This window comes from Corvus moneduloides, chromosome 1, assembly GCF_009650955.1.
Source record: "Corvus moneduloides isolate bCorMon1 chromosome 1, bCorMon1.pri, whole genome shotgun sequence".
NCBI lineage: Eukaryota > Metazoa > Chordata > Aves > Passeriformes > Corvidae > Corvus > Corvus moneduloides.
The window spans coordinates 257,181-269,816 of record NC_045476.1 but is presented as its reverse complement, the minus strand read 5'-3'; the positions used below and the strand labels follow the sequence as shown (position 1 = coordinate 269,816).

General features: G+C 60.6%; 1 protein-coding gene across 4 annotated transcripts in view; it reads left to right on the top strand.

Annotated features, from left to right (window-relative positions):
* The window catches only part of AGAP3 (ArfGAP with GTPase domain, ankyrin repeat and PH domain 3), a 110,565-nt gene that overhangs the window by 28,169 nt on the left and 69,760 nt on the right, over positions 1-12,636 (top strand). For 3 of the 4 annotated variants that reach the window (XM_032126466.1, XM_032126386.1, XM_032126542.1), the window contains exon 2: positions 11,447-11,505. In XM_032126466.1, coding sequence (XP_031982357.1) covers positions 11,447-11,505 — 59 coding nt within the window. Of the gene's footprint in view, positions 1-972; positions 1,799-11,446; positions 11,506-12,636 lie in introns of those variants that run through there. The other variant, XM_032126312.1, reaches the window with a different exon arrangement.

Below are 12,636 nucleotides of genomic sequence, written 5' to 3'. Positions count from 1 at the left end.
GGGTGCTCCGGACTGCCCGGGCCCCTGGAACTGACGGTTCCCAGGTGTCCCTGAGCACAGGGCGGCTGTTGAGCGTCACGCAACTGCTGAGGGGTTCGCTGCCCCATCACAGGTTTGGGAAAGGTGAGAAGGCAGAAGGCAGCAGCTGGATCTGAGTGCAGGGCCGGTGCGGCCGGGGCTGGGGGGTCTGGGCGCCCAGAGCGGGGGGTCCCGGCAGGAGAGGGGAAGCTCCGGGCCGGGCTGAGGGATGTGCGGCGGGACTGCGGCCGGGGAGGGCAGCGGGGGGCGCGAGGATGCCGCAAGGGGCGGGTCGAGCCGGGCCGGCGGAGGGTGCGCGTGCACGTTTGCCGGTGGCGGGCGGGGTCCCGGTGCCGGTGCCGCGGGCAGCAGCGGCCAGCGGGGGCGCAGCGCCCCCTGGCGGGCGCGGCCGACCCCGCCCCGCGCCACGGTCCCCACTGCCGGCCCTGCCCGGCGGTCGGTACCTGGCAGGGTCCGGGCCGGTTCTGGTCCCGGTGAACGCCCCGGCGGGGCCCGGGCAGGTTCCGGTCCCGGCGCTCGGCGCCGCCCCGGCGGGGCTCGGGCAGGTTCTGGTCCCGGTGAGTGCCACGGCGGGGTCCGGGCGGCCGGGCAGCGCCGCCGCTCCCTGGTGCGGGCTCCGCCGTTGGCGCTGAGCGCGGCCGAGTGGTAACAGGGACCGGTCCTGCTCTGCCCCAGGGCCGTAGCCCCGCACCGCTCCGGGACGGCGCCGCCGCCGCTGCCCGTGCCCCGGACTCGGTGCCGTCGGTGCCCGCGGAGGGCGCGGCGGGCGGGGCGGCCGCGGCCTCCGCCCCATCCCCATGGCGGCCCCGGCCCGTTCCGGGGCGGGCCGGCCCAGCCCCGCGGTGGCGGCGCCGAGCACGGCCCGGACATGCGGGCGCGTCGTGGGAGCCCCGCGCCGGCGGCGGAGAGCGGCGGGCGTGGGGCCATGGGGCAGCCCCGCCGCTGACCATGGCCGAAGGCTGGCGCTGGGCCGGGCCGGGCCGGGGCGCCCCGCGGCCGAGCCCCCGCCGCGCCGTCAGCGTCTGCGAGTCGCTGGACTTGCAGGGCGTCCCCGCCGTCCAGGCCGCGCTCGGCGCCGCGCAGCAGCAGCGCCGGCGGCCCAAGAGCTTCTGCGCGGCGGGGAACGGGCTGCCTGGGGCGCTGCTGCCGCCGCCGCCCCCCGCCCGCGCCCGCGGCGGCCTCCTGGACCTGCTCCGGCTGCGCTCGCCCCGCAGGCAGAGCCCCGAGGACGAGAGCGACGGCCCCGATGAGGCGCAGCGCCCGCGCCCCAGCAGCATGACCTTCCTCCCTACCGCCCGGCCGTCGCACCCCACCGAGAGCCCCGGCTTCCTCAGGGGGGGCTCCCTGTGGGGCAGCCGCCGCTGGAACCTCTTCGGGGGCAGTGGCTGGAGCGGCTCCAGCCCCAGGAAGAACTTCAGCTCCCTGCGGAAAAGCTTCAGTTTCCGCCTGCGCCGGGGCCACGAGCTGCGGCGGTCGGAGTCTGGGGGGCTCCTGCGCCCCACGCGCCTCCGCACCAAGAGCGAGGGTGATGCCAGCTCCCTGCACACCTGCCCCAGCAAGCGGGACCTGCTGTACCCAGAGCTGACCAGGGTCGGGGGCCGGCTGCACACCGACCCCGTGCAGACAGGGGGACTCTGGAAACTCCTCACGAGCCGCTTCCGAAGGCGAGAGCGTGGCAGCACCGGCAGCATGTGCCCCAAGGATCCCCATGGCGGTGTTGAGCCTGTCATCCTGGGTGGGGGTCCTCTGCGGGCTCTGGGTAAGTAAGTACAGGGGCAGTGCTGGGCTGGCACGAGCCTCCTGTGCCCACGGGGCCTGTGGCCTGTCCCAGCTGAGGTCCTGGCCTGTGCACTTGCACCGGCTTCTGTCCTGGTGCTCTGCAGGGTTTGCACTGGGCTGCAGCAAGGTTGCTGTGAGTGTTCACAGAGTCGTGTCATACTCCAGTGTCCTGGGCACTGCCATCGTGCTGGAGCAGTCGTGGTGTGGCTGCTTGGGAGGATGTGCTCTGGGCTCTGGTTCCCTTGCTGGCCACATACCTGGAAATCAAGCATGTGTGTCGCATGTCCTGCTTGCCCTGGTGGTGTCCCAGCAAGGGCAGGGTGGGCTGAGCCTCCCTGCCCTTGCCCCACAACATCGGTGGAATGGGGAGAGGAGTGCTGTTGGTGGGCTCCCAGGCAAGTGAGACTGTTTGGGGGCGGTTGTCAGAGCAGAGGTGTGAAGCAGCACAGGGGGTTGGGGAGCCCTGCACACCCCTCTTGTGAGCGGCTCCCTGGTGCCAGGCCTCGTCTGGGCGATGCTCAGCCAGAGCCATCCCTGGCAAGGTCCTCCACTGGGGCCGAGTGGAGGCCACGTGTTTGGGAGCACAGGGACCCTCATCGGGTATGGGGCAGCCTGCAGAAAGCAGGTGTGGCATTACCAGTGATGGGACAGAGGGACAGAACACCCACGGGGTTGGGCATTCAGCTGGCACTGGCAGCTGAAGCAGCTCTCGGGTGTTTGACTCTCTGATATTGGTGGGGAGTTCCATGCCGCTGGGGCTGTGTGGGGCCTCAGCTGGGGCGGTGCTGGTTGTGCCTCTGTGCCCTGTCCCCTTCCCAGCCCTGTGGAAGGAGCTGCAGGCGAGCCCCGTGGCCTGGCAGGCTGGGAGGCGACAGCAGCATCCACGGCTTTTTAAGGCATGGAACGCATGGAGCTGGGGGCTGGGCCAGGCCCCGCCGCCCGCTCCCGGGGGGCCTCGCTGGGTTCCATTGCTCTGCTCTGCATCTGGGTGTCGTGGAGGCAGTTCTCTGCTTGGCTTAGGTGCCAGAGGGATGTCTTAGGGCTGGCGGGCTCTCCAGGGAACCCACATGCTCGCGAGGTACCTGATTGCTCCTGGGGCAGTGGCTGTCCAGGACAGCGTTGTGCCCAGACGTTCCCCAGGAGGGCTGGGCCACAGGTATCAGCACAGGAGCAGCGCTGCTCAGGGGGCTCCATCCTCTAGCCCCCTCTGTCTTTCAGGTTCACTGTGCTCCAGGGAGGGGTTCTGGAGGCTCCGGTGGGTGCAGGGGCTGCCCGTGCACCACGAGGCAAAGGCTGGGATGCTGCTGCGCTCCGGGGGTTCTGGTGCTGGCAGGGCAGCCCGGGCTGTGTGCCGGTGCCGGCTGGGTGGCGGGAGGTTCCCAGGAGAGGGGAGGCTGCGCTCATGGCTGGGGAATGTGGGTGTATGCGGGCAGGGAGGGCCGGGCCCTGCCCCTGCAGCGGGGGGCCTGTTCCTGCTTGCCGCTTCCAGTGGGAGCTGCGCCAGCAGCAGCCGGCCCAGCGGCCGCATTCCCAGAGAAGCAGCTGAGGTTGAGCACTTGGTTGGCGTCCTCGCCTCTCACCTGGCTCCTCCATGAGACAGGTCGGAGCTCCCTTTGGATCCATCTTTGGGATACCCTACTGAGGCTTCTGTGGGAAGTGGTGTGGGGGGCTTGGGGCCTCTGCAGCAGTGAGTGACCAGCCAGCTCATGCAGGACCACTGCTTGTTGCATGGATCAGCGTTTGCCACCGTGGCTCGTGCTGGAGGCAGAGGCTCAGGGATGACCTCTCCAGGCTGCCATCGGCAGTGTGGCAGAGCTCACACCAGGTTTTGTCGCACTGAGAACATCATTCATTACCCTCCTGGTACCTGCACAGTCCCTGTGCCCACCAACCTGTGTCCTCCTGGGGACAGTGAGGTGTGAAGGTGAGGCAGTGGTGAAGTCTGCACAGCAAAGTAGCTGCTGCTTGTCCTCTCTTGTGCCCCATCTCCCCATCGTCTCTCTGCTTGGAATGTTGGTCCATGGCTTCCTCCAGTGGGAGCTGTGGGCCTCTGAGCCAGGGCTGGAGGGGCACAGCCTTAGTGCTGCTCCGATGGGGCTGCTCAGGAGGTCTCTGCCCCATTCCCATTCCAGTCTTGCAGGCCGATGGTGTTCCAAACACCCTCTTGACATCCCACAAACTTTGATGCTCTGTGTGGGCGCTGCCCACCTTGCCCTGGGAAAGCTACTGGTGCAGCCCCAACTTGCCCTCCTGGGGGGTGCAGCTGCAGCTGCGGTTATCAGCACTTGGAATAGCTGGATGTAGGAGTCCCGGCAGAGAGCCAAGCCAGCACTCTCTCTGTTTCCAGAACCTGGAGTGGTTTGTTTACAGCACGCTGTGATACCCACCCAGCCCCACACTCTTCATCCAGACATACCCACAAGAGCCAGGGGGATGCACCCAAGTGCTGCTCCCAGCCCTGGAGGGGTTCGGCTGGGGTTGAGCACGCAGAGAGGTGATGGGGGATTTTAGGGTTTGTTACCCAAAAAAGATGTAAAGAGCTGATCCTTGTGTAATGGGCAAGGGAGGGCAACAGCCGTTAGGATTAGGGAGCAAAGTCGACACAGAGTGCGGCCAGCTTGGACTGACCCAGGTGATCGTGGTCAGTGGTTCAGAGCGTTTCTAGGTATCCAGGTGTTGGCTGGTGCCATGCCAAAGAGGCTCTCTAATTGGCATGGTCTTGGGAAAACTGGACTGTTTTTGAATTGGAGTTGTCCCTGTGCATAGAGGGTCTGTGTGATGGGTACAGCATCTCTGATGGCTCAGGAAGCATTCCTCACCTGAGGGAACAGCATGGAGCTGTGTCAGGGAGATTTAGGTTGGATTTCAGGAAAAAGTGCTTCCCCCAGAGGGTGGTTGGGCACTGAGCAGGCTCCCCAGGGAATGGTCACGGCCCCAAGGCTGCCATTGCTCAGGGAGCATTTGGACAATGCTCTCGGGCACAGGGTGGGATTGTTGGGGTGTCTTTGCAGGGCCAGGGGTGGGGCTTAATGATCCTTGTGGGTCTCTTCCAGCTCAAGATATTCCATGATTCTGTGATCACAGCCGTGTCCCCTCTCCCAGAGAGATGCCCTGCTTTTTGAGGTTCTTTAAGGTACCTCCCTTTACTCTCCTGTGTGGAGTATTGATGTGCAGGGCATGTGAGGGAAGGCGTCTGAGAGAAGACGGGGCTGTTTTCTCATGGATTGGGTGAAGTTTGTGTAGAGAGTTGGGTAGGTCATGATAAATATCACCTCGTGTTGGTACTTGCCTTCGTTGAGCTGGGAGTGTTGGTGAGAGGCAGAGGTGTCATGGTGGGGTTAGAGATGCCTTGGATGCTGAGGCCAGTCTGGTGTCCGCAGTTTGGAAAAGCTTGAGAGTTCTGGAAGGTGTCAGGGAGGGAGCTGTTGGGACAATACTCTGGAAGGCTCAGTTCCTAGGACGAGGCCAGAGGGTGTGCGGTGAGTGCAGAGGTGGCTGACTGCAGTCACTGGCAGCCTTAGGGAGAGGGAACCCTGTGCCTTCGGTGTTCACCTGCCAGCGCTCGTGAGGTTGCACGAGGAGCCGAGGTCAGGCACATTGGGAACAGGTTTGTGCTGGCGAGGTAGATCCCCACGGAGTGCTGTGATGGGAGGTTGTGAGTTCCTGTCTCCCTCTGTCACACTCTGCTGGGTTTTCCCTTCCAGCAGACCCTGTCCCACCATCACAGCAGGGTTTGGTCTGGGTCTTTGACAGTGTTCGGGTGGGGGCTGAAGAGCAGCAGGTGCCGAGAGGTTGAACTGCCTGGATCTTCCAGAGTCTGCACTGACCTCAGAGCACAGTGACACCAGCTGCTGCTGCCTGTGGCGTGGTGACGAAGCAATGGTGGCAGTTCCTAAGCGTGCCCTTTCCCAGAGAGACACAGAATTGTCTTTCGGTTGTTGCTGCAGAGTGTTTAAAGCTCTACTGAGATAATCCTTCCAAGATCATGTCCTTCAGTGGGTTCCTGTGCTAGCTCAGTGCTGACTGGAACGCTGCTATGCCTGTGCTGGTCCTTGACCTGGAGAAATCCCCATCCTGCCAGCATTGCTGGGGCAGAGGCTTTATCAGCCTGGCCTGGAAGGGGTGGCTGTGCCCAGGAAGGGTAGCTGTGCCCAGGCACGCTGCCTCTGCCTGCCTTTGATCTGTGTGTGGGCTCAGGTGGGTCCGTTTGTGTGGCCACAGCGGTGGCCACGAGTGGCCTTGGTTTGTGTGGCCTCTGCTGTGTTTGCACAGCCTCTGACCTGGTTTCAAGGCTGGGTTTAGTGTCCAGGGTTGCAGTGTCCAAGGGAGTTCCACCATGGCTTGGATAATGAGTTGGTTAATTATTAGTTGCTGTGTGGGGAGACCACATGTGTCTGGCACTGGCGCTTCTGGAGCACAGGGTAGATGAACCTGCTGCGCATCATCCCGTGGAGGGAGCATCTGGGGTGAGAAGTTGAATTTGGCTGGCCAGCCCCTTTCTCCTCCCAGCTACCCTGCAGCATGAGGGTGCTGAGAGCTGTGGGTCTGTGGCTGAACCCCCTCCAAGCTGTCTTCAGGGCACAGGGAGCTGCGGTGTCCGAGCTCTGTGATGGAGGGTGTTGATCCTGCCTCCTCGGTGCATGCCACTGCTGTGCCACAGCTGGGGTCTGGTCTGTAGGTCCTGAAGGTGGCCAGGATGACCAGCTGACCAAGGGACATCAGCTACAGAGTGCCTCCTTTATGTCCCTGTCTGCTTCTCTGCATGGCAGAGGCTCTGCCCACCCCAGAATTGCCAGCTCTCCCAAATTTCCACCTTCTGCAGTACAGCTGCCTATGCCAGGAAGTCTCCATCAACAGAAGCTTCTGGGGAGTAACAGAATTGGCCTGAATCTCCTTTTCCCAGGCCAGTCTGGACTGATCTCCTCTTGTGTGGTTGTGTCATGGAGCGAAGGATACTGTTGGGCTGTGCTGAAGCTCTTGGTGTGACAGTGGTTCCCTGAGCCCACTGCTTCTGCTTTGGAGGTCAGGTACACCTGGGGAAGGCACTGAACTGCAGCACGGACAGCCTGGTCACTTCTGTGTGATGAAATAACAAAGAGAAGATGCAGGAAGAGTGAGCAGGTGTATTTTCATCTGGAATTGTGCAGCCAGTCCAGCAGTGAAGCTGATCCAGTATATTGTGACTCCCTGATGCTACATGAGATCAGTCCCTGGAGGTGTCTCCTGCTGGAGGCAATCCCTGCTGAGCGAGCTGGCAGCGGGGCCCAGGTGCTGTGGGAAGGGGCTCCGAGTGCTCACCTCCCTGCCGGGATTGTGGGTGGTGCCTCGCTGTGTGCTTCCACATGGTTACAGCTGCCCCCAGGAGACAATGGGGATCGTGTGCCTGTTCAGTGGGGAGCGGTGCCTGCGGACTGGGCACCCCCCTGGCTCAGCATGTGGGTGGGGAGGGTCTGGGGGCCCGGAGGGAAGTGGGGAAGGTCTGGCAGCCCCAGAGGGAACGGTGCTGTTTGAAGGGGGCTCCAAATCAGTCTGCTACTGCAGACTTGGACCTTTCCTGCTGCTCTGGTGTGTAATAGCTGCAGCAACACACAGGGTGTACAATGTCACACTGACAGGGTTCGTAGCCGTGTGTGCAGGGACTTGCCATGTTCTGCATTTTGACAACCAAGGATGAACACTGGTATGGACAGAGCTGACATCCGGGTCACGTCACTGGTTTTCAGCAGCCAGCTGCTTGGTCTGTGGTTGTTTTGGGTTGAGTAACTGCTCGTGAGGTGCCCTTTGGCAGCTCTGTGGGTGTGATCTGTGCCCGCCCGCACACGCTGCTGCGGGAGCTGATGGCGGAGGAGGGAAGCAAGTGCAAGAAATCGGGGCGGGGGGAGGGGGTGGGAGAAGGCTCCATGCTGGGGATGTCTGAGATCTGGGTGATAGAGCCATCCCTGCGAGCATGGGTGCAGGCAGCTGCAGGACACAGGGCCCAGGTGATGTGAGAAATACCTTTGGGTTTGTGGATGGCTCATCTGCACATATGTGGTTCCCCCACCTGTTGGGGTGGTGTGTATGTGTTGTGTGTGTCCCTTGTGTGGTGAGAGAAGGGTGATTGGCATGTTCTGGGGCAGAGCAGGGGGTGTAAAAAGGACCAGGGAACACTTAAAGTGACAGACTGTAAGTTATGCAGTTGTGGCAGGGACCCCAGCCTGACATGTGGAAGTGGATTGTGCTCCAAACCCTCAGGCCTTCCCAGACTGGCTGATAGTCACAGAATCACAGAATCCCTGAGGCTGGAAAAGGCCTCTCAGACCATCCAGTCCAACCATTCCCCCGGCAGTGCCAAGACCACCACCAACCCATGTCCCTAGGTGCCACATCCACATGGCTTTTAAATCCCTCCAGGAATGGTGACCCTGCCACTGTCCTGGGCAGCCTGTGCCAGGACTGGACAGCTGATTCAGGGAAAAAATATTCCCAGTATCAAACCTAAACCTCCCTTGGTGCAACTTGAGGCCATTTCCTCTTGTCCTGTCATGTCTTGATGGCCTAGAGTACCTTGTCCAGGTGGTGGGTGGGAAGCTTCACCGCATGCCTCAGGGTGCAGACAGAGGGCACGTGCCTGCTCCAGAGTGTGGACATGAATGGCCTCTTTGCCTCCCAGGCACTGCCCTCTTCATCCTTAATCAATCTATCTGTGCAGGAGGAAGCTGCCTCCTGCTCAGCTGATGAGGCAGGAGAGAGGTGGGGGCAGTGCATGAGTGATGCTCCAGACAGGTGTTCAGAGTCATGGTCCTGAACAAGAGGTGTGTCTGTTCACCAAGGTGGTACTCAGATGAAGGGTTGGTGTGTGCAGGTCTGGCCCAGGGTAGCAGGGGCACACAGGGGTCTTCTGCTCCTGACACCTGTGACCTTGGCTCCAGAAGGGGCCTCAGAGGGACCACGCTCCTCCAAGATGTGCATCTCAATAACTTCCAGGTGATTGTGAAGGAATGGAGATTCCAGCTGCACTGTGTAAAGTGGTGCTTGCACCCTGGCATGGTGCTGAGTGGAGACAGTGTGGGTGCAGGCAGTGTGCTGGGCCGTGCCGGGACCCTTGGGCCGTGCCGGGACCCCTGGGCTGTCGATGCCACATGTGCCGGGTGGGTAACCAGGACCAGTCGGTGGCCTGGGCTGACATTCAGGCTTGGCAGGTGCTGGAGCAGGCGGACAGATGTGCAGGCTGTGCCTGGTGTTCAGTGGGAGTGAGGAGCTGGGTGAGTTGTGTGGCTGAGCACAGTCCTGTTGGCCTTGTGGTGTCAGTGTTTATTTGTGTTGAGGTTTACTCAGGGGCCTTCTCAGCAAGTCAAAAATTGAAGTGTTGCAAACAAACTCTTGAACCTGGGTTAAAAACCAAGCAAGGATCTGTTGGGACAGTTGGTGCAGGAGGCAGCTGTTGGGGCAGCTTGTCGTGGTCATCCTTGAGCAGATCCAGAGAGAGCCCAGCCTGCCCTCTCCAGGGCTCTCCCTGCCTCTCCTCCTTCCCAAGGCCGATCACTGGGTGTGTGTGTCTTGTGCTCCACTCAGAACCTGCCAAAAACCTGCTGTGTGTAGTGAAACAGCACGAGTGTGTGCTGCCTGCTCCCATCAGGGAATGCTGGGGACAGAGGAGGCCTGGATGGTGCTTTATCTGTCGCATTACCTGCCAAAGAGGCTGAGCGGGGCAGAAGTCCCAAGTGGAGGTGACAGCTTTTTTTAGACCCAGTGATGTGGTTGGAAATACAGGTGTGCTGTTACCTTTTGGAAAGGGCTCAAGAATGTATCATTTTCCTCGTGACTGATGAATTGTTTTAATAAAAAAATTACCTCTGCCTAAAAAAGGAAAGGGCAGGTGAAAGACACCACGGAGAAACAATTCCTCAGGATGGCTATAAATAACCTGGTGTTCCTGCAGCAGACGTGGGGATTATTTGTCTGTAGCTCCTGGAAAAGGAGTGTTCCTAAATCAGCCATGGAAGGTAAACTCCAGGTAGGAGCACCATGTTCTCACCTTCCTTGAACATGGTGGATGAGTGTGTTGTGGCCTGTGGGTGCTGGTGGCTGCACAAAACTGGGACAAGGGCACAGTGCCGGGTTATGGTTTGTCACCTCGTGCTCTCTGAGCAGCTTAGGCAGCCCTCTGGCCATGGGAGGAGGACAGGGCTCTCCTCCATGGCTTTGGGCTGCCCAGTGAGGTGAGAGAGGTGAGATGAAGCTTCAGCCTGGAGATGGAGGAAGGGCTGCTGCTGTTGTGTGTCTAACCTCCCCTAAGGAGTTATGAGGGCCAAACATGAGTTGGAGTGAGGGCAGGCGCTGGAGGGCTCTGGCAGGGCTGTGGAGCCCAGTGCTGCCCCAAAACAAGACAGATGCTCTGAGTGCTGGAGCCCCTCAGCTCTGGAGCCAGACTGGGAGAGCTGGGGGTGTTCACCTGGAGAAGGCTCCAGGGAGAGCTCAGAGCCCCTTGCAGGGCCTAAAGGGGCTCCAGGAGAGCTGGGGACAAGGCATGGAGGGACAGGACACAGGGAATGGCTTCCCACGCCCGGAAGGCAGGGATGGATGGGATAGTGGAAAGGAATTCCTGGCTGGGAGGGTGGTCTGGGGACTGCTGGAGCAGGCACTAGGAGTTGTGGTTGTGGGGTTAGAGCTGCTGGGGCAGGTCTGGAGCCACCCTCCCTGTGGCCTTGGGTGACACTGCCCAGGTCATCGTGTTTGATTGCTGCCCACTTTTGGGTCTGGATTTGAGCTTCCCTTCTGAGCCCATCTGAGATTCCCATTCCTGCAATAGTCTGTGGCCACAGATTTGGCAGGTTTATTACAGGCTTCTGAAGATGCAGAGCTCCCACAGGTTTCTGGTCTCCAAAAATCCTTTCTGTTTGTATGTGATAAACATGCAGGAGGTCCTGCTCCTATGGGTCCTGCCCTGGAGCTGGTGTTGGATGGAAGGTCTGACCTTGCCAAGGCAAGTGAGGGACTCAGATTTGTCAGGAGGGGCTGCTGGCTGCTTCTGGTATTCAAGGTGTCCTCCAGGCTCCTGCTCCTCCTCCAGATGCTCTGTGGCAGGATGGGGGTGTTTCCTCAAGCAACGCCAGATTGCCACAGCGTCTGTAAGCCTATTGCAGCATGCTGCCAATTCCATAATATGCCATAATTAATTGTGTTTGCGTTCAGTCAGGAGCGTGGCTGATATCCTGCCGTCAGCTCCACCGCTGCACGGCCTGCGGCATGCTGAGGGCAGGGCTCGGGGTGCTGGCATGGGCCCTCAGTTCCGGGTCTTGTGCAGCCCCAGTGCTCCCCAAAAGGGTATCTGGTCCCTAGGGCTTCCCTTGTCCTCTGTGCCTCAGGGCAGGGGATGCTGAAGGGGTTTTTGTGCTCCTGCAGGGCAGAAGGGAGGGTTCCAGCCAGCAGTGCCCGGCCTCTTTGCTGCCATACTGCCCTTGGCTTGGCTGCTCCTCCCCACCTGGGGCTCCAGCTGCGTGTTGGGTCCTCATGCAGCCCTGTGTCTCTGGATGAGGTAGAAGGGAGGGAAGAACCATAAATCTGCCTGGAGGGAGCAGGGAGAGTGTAGCAGGATCCTTGCTGGGATCTTGAGGGTGACCTGATGGTTTCTCCCCTCTGTCCACAGATTCGTTTGTGAACAGCCAGGAATGGACCCTGAGTCGCTCGGTGCCTGAGCTGAAGGTGGTGAGTACTCGTGGCTTGTGCCTGGGATACCCCTGGTTCCCCAAACCCTCAAGAAAATCCTGCATTTTCACATGGCCTGGTGGAAACACACGGAGACTTCAGCCTCCGAAGGGAGGGAGGAGCTGGAGCTGCTGCCATACCAGGGAAGGACTGGGGTTTCTCGGCAGCTTGCCCTGGTAGGGGTGAGCCAGAGGTTGTTGATCTGGGAGAGCACTTGGATGTGAAGGTGAAAAGGCACCATTTGAGCCGCTCAGCCTCCCTGCTGGCCCTGGCAGAGCCATGATACCTGTCTGGGTGCTGCTGCTCAAGCTGGTGCAGCAGAAGCAGGTGTGGATCCCAGGTGGTGATTTGGGTACGTGTCCCTGGTGGTCACCCCCAGAGCAGCCATCCTGGCATGGGACATGTCACTGCTCCGTCAGAGGCTCACTGATCTCAGCTCTGCACTGGCGCTTCCCCCGCCTCTGCCGAGGTGTCCTTGCCCTGGAGGGCTGCTGCAGGATGACAGCAGCTCTGTTCTGCCAGACCGAGGGGCTGGGGCTCCCCGGGTCTGTCAGCGCAGGGCGGGTTTCCCCTGGACTCGCCATTGCGAGGCTCCCCCAGCTCCCTGTGGGGTGTGGTCTCTGTGGTCAGGGGGCTGCCCCCACCCCCTTGCCCCTGGCACAGCCCCTCCAAGTGGGACAGGGTCAGTGTTGCGGGCTCCGGGGTGGCCAGGAGGTGATGTTGGGGTGAACAGGATGCTGCAGGTGCTTCAGTGATCGATTCCTCCCTCTGCTCTTCCTGCGCTCTCTGTGCCAGCCCTCAGTGCCCTTTGCAGGCTCCTGGCGTGTGCCCTTCAGCTCTTTCTCCCTTCAGTTTTTGCAAGATTAACTTTTTTCAGTATTAGTCCAAGAAACAAAAGAACAAAAGTCTTCTTGCAAAACGTTCCAGCACCATCCTGAGAATCAAACCAAACTTTGAATATTCATTTGTTAGTTTACGTGTGAAATGCATTTTAAAAAATGTTCTCACAGATGTTTGGGTGTTGCCACCTGATGTTGAGGCTCTGCAAGGCTGCAGAGCTGTGCTGCCAGCTAAACCATCCCAAAGCTTTTAGTTCTTCCTCAAGTAGCACAGCCCTTTCCCCAGGTTTTG